Source organism: Asparagus officinalis, chromosome 9 (assembly GCF_001876935.1).
Source record: "Asparagus officinalis chromosome 9, Aspof.V1, whole genome shotgun sequence".
NCBI classification, from domain to species: domain Eukaryota; kingdom Viridiplantae; phylum Streptophyta; class Magnoliopsida; order Asparagales; family Asparagaceae; genus Asparagus; species Asparagus officinalis.
In genome coordinates this window covers 61,450,374-61,455,537 of record NC_033802.1, presented here as the reverse complement: position 1 = coordinate 61,455,537, position 5,164 = coordinate 61,450,374, and the positions used below count along the sequence as shown (strand labels likewise).

At 37.6% G+C, this 5,164-nt stretch overlaps 1 protein-coding gene across 1 annotated transcript; it reads right to left on the bottom strand.

Annotated features, from left to right (window-relative positions):
- On the bottom strand, positions 857-4,861 carry LOC109823877 (glycerophosphodiester phosphodiesterase GDPD1, chloroplastic-like). Its single transcript, XM_020390303.1, has 6 exons — positions 4,354-4,861; positions 3,015-3,074; positions 2,838-2,918; positions 2,376-2,576; positions 2,192-2,287; positions 857-1,387 (listed from the first exon to the last, which is right to left on the bottom strand). The coding sequence occupies exons 1-6, from the start codon at positions 4,612-4,614 to the stop codon at positions 968-970; spliced, it is 1,119 nt and encodes a 372-aa protein (XP_020245892.1). The 5' UTR covers positions 4,615-4,861; the 3' UTR covers positions 857-967.

Below are 5,164 nucleotides of genomic sequence, written 5' to 3'. Positions count from 1 at the left end.
ATTGCATCTTGATAGTTTTGCATCATATGTCGCTGATCACCAGTGAATAACGATGACAAAATTATTCTTTTTCCAAATTGAGATCCATCTGTATCACCGTGAAAAACAGCATCTTCGATACCACAATAGAGCTCAGCTCTTAGTTTTGATTGATTAATTCTCACCCAATGCGATCCATCCTCTTCGATACAGGGATACAGATCAACAATGTAAGTCTGGAAAAGTTTTCCTGAAAGTATTAGTGTATGGACTTCATTCATTCGTTGTTGAATTCTGAAACAGGTGTACTAGCTCCATCATATTTACTTCCTTGTGCTTTCGATTAGGATTATTAGGATCATGCTCTAGTTGCGCACCAAGCTTAAACCCATCCTCTCCTATGGAAAAAAAAAGTAGAGAATATTGTAAAGCCATGAAACTTGGATGAAGATCGCTAATTCGTGTCAAAGCCAACTTTCGGTCATCAACAACAATATCTCTCGTCGTAACTGTTTCTTCAATATTTCCAAACTATTAAACCAGCGATCTCATAGGTAGCTGGCATGTTTTGTGATTTTCCCTCTTGGCCACATGAGGCTTTAAGTATCAATCTCACTGGAACTAATCCAGATTCTCTTACGCGGTCCCTGACCATTCTAAATATCTTCACCAAACAATTGAACTTATCTAACATGAGAAGTAGGCAAACACAAATATATTCATCCAACTCATTAGACCCTTCAATTGCTTGCAATTTGTTTTGGATTTCATTGTCAGTATCATCATAAATAATTACTGACAAAATTTAGGTGTATTTCCCGAAAGAGGTTTTAAAAAACTTATTTTGGGATGATTTTGCTCATCTAGTCGAAAACAATAAGTCCGACAAATTGAAGATTACAACATAACTTTCAAACCATTGTCAGTAACTATTCCATTGATTATATTATAGACGTATTCAACATAACACTTTTTATTAGCACACAAATCATGCTAACTCAGGAATGAGCTTCAACAAAAAAGAAAGCTCTCTCTGTGAAAATCTAGGCCTCTTCTCCTCAATCCCCTCCCGTACTAAACTCCCAAATTTCTCCTCCCCCCCATCTACATCCATAAAATCTGAAACGGCCTCCGTAATTTTCTCAACCAAATCGACAATTACACCGTTGATCCCCATCAAATGCTGCATGTATACTGCTTCGGGTACATTGTTTAGTTGGCCATAAGTCAGAAGAACAAGATTGGATTCTTTGATTTTTGGTATTGCCGACGGATTTCTGAAGATGGCTCTTGATTCTGATACGACCCCTTGTAAGTTATTTGTTAAGCAATGCTTGATTGCTTCCTCTAAAGAGTTTCTTCTTGCGTCGGTGTAGATTTCAGTTCCTCCGTTGGTCAGAAAGTACACCTTATTCAAAGAATATCCATAAGTATTTTATTTGAGATTTGGGAATATTTCACAGTATGATGAGATTTATCAATATTATCATCGATTGGGTAATCGTAGGCGTCAAAATAGACAGGAATCTGGGATATTTGTAAACCTGGTCTAGGAAAAGCATTTTCTATACTGTACGGATCAAAAGGATTTGCTAACAAAAAACATTTTCGAGTTATGAAATTTCTGAAAGTAGATTATACAGTATAATTGCCGCACTTGTTACTGTTTTCTTTCTGCACGACAGGTTTTTCTGTGTTAGATTAGTGTTTTGATCGTGCACAATTAAAATATACAAGGTCTGAGATATCATAAAAATTACTGGCAAAACAAACAGATGTTGGCTATCGTGCAAAATGTCAGAGATTATCATTATTATTTATCCATCACATAATAACTAGAAAATAATCAGAATTAGGATAGTGAAAGTGCGGTTTTTAAGAGTTTGGAACATGTAACTCTACACTCATAATATGTTGACATATACACTAAAATTCAATCTCATATAACAATATCAGCATACATGATAGAAGACATGAAAATCGACATATGGATCTGGCATATGTGAACATGATCTGAAGCATTTCTAAACTGCAGACATTCAAGAGATTGACTTAGACAGCACAATTGCTCTATTTGATACTATAGAGGTTTTTCTGTGAGAGTCCAACGAAATTCAAACTCATTGGTGGCATTTGCTTTATAATATCTAACTTTGAACACCATGATTCATGTCAGGAAAGTTTATCAGCAAAAAAATTTACTGTAACTTACAGGGAATTCATTTTGCAACTTCCTCATCAATCGAGCTGCATCAGGCTGAAAACTCGAGAAAATAATAGCTCTATCCCCAGCATGTTGAAACACCACCTAGCCAAAACATTTCAACAAAACTTAGTACATATTATCCAAATTCTAGCATTCAGCCATTATACTACAGTCAAAGAAAGTGTCATACTTGCAAGATGACTTGAAGAATACGAGTGAGCTCTTCTTCTTGGTAGACAATATTGTCGTCAAACTTGAGCTCGATATTGAAACCCAAGTGAGAGCTAACATTTTGAAATGCTTCTTCCAATGTGCAGAAAGGGGAATCTATTTCCACATTCCAGTTTAAAATTCTCCCATCTTTAAGCTTTCGTAGCAATGGTTTTCCCACCTGAATTTGGATGCAACGTAAGCAAAACATCGATTTTCTTTTCTAGTGTTGGATTTGCAAAGTCCTACGAGCACATGCAGGCTAGGCTAACCACTTGGACTGATATCGTTTTAAAGGTATTAACCTTATTTGAGTCATTAATTCAAACATATTTAATCATATAATCATCGAACTGTTCTTAGAATATTGTGCAACAAATCCTACAATTGAACTGAATGGATGTGAGACACTTAGAAAAGATAGAAAGGATAGAAAATTTACCCTTTCAGGTTCTCTCTGAGGGCCATAAGCAAGAAATTCCTCCAAGCACAAATCAGTTACACGTCTGTCCAAAACTTTTCCCTGTATCATCCAATGTCACATAAACATATCAAATAAGCGATATTTTGAAGGAAAGTTCAATTCGATAATTTTTGTGATATAAGAAATAATTCTTACATTTTCTTCAGTGAAGATGAAGTTGTCGTGGAAGATGATTGGACAGTTGTCCTTGGTCACCTACAAAATTGCAACCGTTGGTTCTCTTCTAATGTTCTTCATTCACTGATTTTTTTTTTAAATAATATGAAAGAGCAAAACCCCCACAAAGATAAAAGATCAGTAATCTGGATTTCAAATGTCACAAGGTATGACGAAAGGTATATTAAGATAAAATGTAAATCAATTGACTATATGAATACTTTTCGCCATTTACTAAATAACAAAGCCCATGCTTTTTTTTAAACGTGAATATGATATGAAACTATATACAACAAGGAAATAAGCAAAGTATCGGCTAAACTATTAGGATTGGATTGCTTCATAATTTAGGCTAGAAAGCACTGGATTGCTTTCGTAATTTCCGATTCTCCATTTATTTGCATTCAAGCAAATTTTGATGTGTTTAGAAGTACGATAAGTGTTATGTAATACATAATTAGACACCAAGAACATTGAAATCTTGCCTTCCAAAAAATCATGGAGGCATGCATAGTACTAACCAAATTTGTTAGATGTGACTTGTCGAGAAAACAAACATAGCTTTTGAGTTCGTTATTGAAATTATTTTTTTGAGAAAAACGTTATTGAAATTATTGAGTAGGGTTAATTGTACACCCCATGTACCATAGCCAAATCGAACCGACTATCAAAAAAGCATTTTTTTTTTTTTTGAGAAAAACGTTATTGAAATTATTAAGTGTTGTGGACTATAACATATTAAGTACTGAAATAGAAAAAAAAAACATTTTTTCAAATAAAATAAAATAAAATAAAATCTGACAGGTAAACTCAACAAAACCCAAAACGTTTTGGAGTTCGCCGAGAAAAACCCGAAACTATTTTGCCCTCCAAATCCCCTTGATCTTTAATCCCCTTGATCTTTGGGGCATCTCACAAAAGCCCTCTACACTTTCAAAATTTTCCAAGGAACCCCCCCTACGAGTGTTAATCGTGTTGCCTGCCATTATTCTGGTTGTATAGTATACTGAGAAGTGCTTGTTGATCCACCGACACCTGGTAGGGATCCCATAGGAAAATTTGAAAGTTCAGGGGGCCTTTATTAAACACCCAAAAGTTCAAGGCGTTTGGTTTAAAAAAAGTTCAGCGGTTCTGTAAAATTTTCCCGAATCCAACGGTCCAGCTCAACCTCGAAACCGAAGAAACCATGAAACCTCAGCACGTGCCAACCCGTCCCCACACGTGCGGTCTCCAAAACCTCCGGACACAANCAAACACGACAAAAAAAAGAAAAAAGAAAAAGAAAAAGAATAACGGAGACCTAACGGCGTCAACTCACCTGAACATCAAACTCGACGAAATCCACGCCGAACCTCCCCGCATCGTTGAACGAGGCGACGGAGTTCTCCTTCACCGCCGCCATCCTCGGATCCGGCGACGACAGCAGATTCATCCCCTTCCCCCTGTGCCCGATCACCAGTAACTTCGCCGGCGACGCAGATCCCCTCAGCGCTCCGCCGCCTCGAGATCCGGCGACGGCGAGATCGGGGACGTGGTCGAGGTTAGGAACCTCAGAAACATGAACAGCTTTCAGCGCCATTGAAGCCTCGCTCGCAAAAAAAAAAAATTTCGGAAAAATTTCTGATTTTTGTGGATTGAAAAAGTTTGGGAGAGGGCTGGGGTTTTAAAGGGGGGGAGGATTGAAGGGGATATTCCAAGGACGCGGGAGAGCTGGAGGGGTTTATGCGAGGGAATATTCGAGCTGGGGATCGAAGGTTCTTTGAAAACGCAGAAAGAGAGAAGAGGGAGGGATATTCCGTTAGTTCCGCCGTTTGGGATGACGGCAGGGGTGACGGGTGTCGTTGAGGCGTCAACGATGCGCGGTGGGGATTCGGATGGACCGACGAGTTAAATACGGAGATTAGGGTGTGATTAGCGGTAGCTTTTATAATATCTAAAAGTATCCGCTATTTAATTTAACCCTTTCCCAAATATGGATATAATATCGCTTGATATCAGAAAACCACCCTTAACTTTGGATGATTGTGAGAAAACCACTCATTATCTTTTGAAATATCAGAAAAGCCCCCCTTTAAGTTTAGGCGTTATAGCAAAACCCTTTAACTTTTAGGTTCTATCACAAAACACCC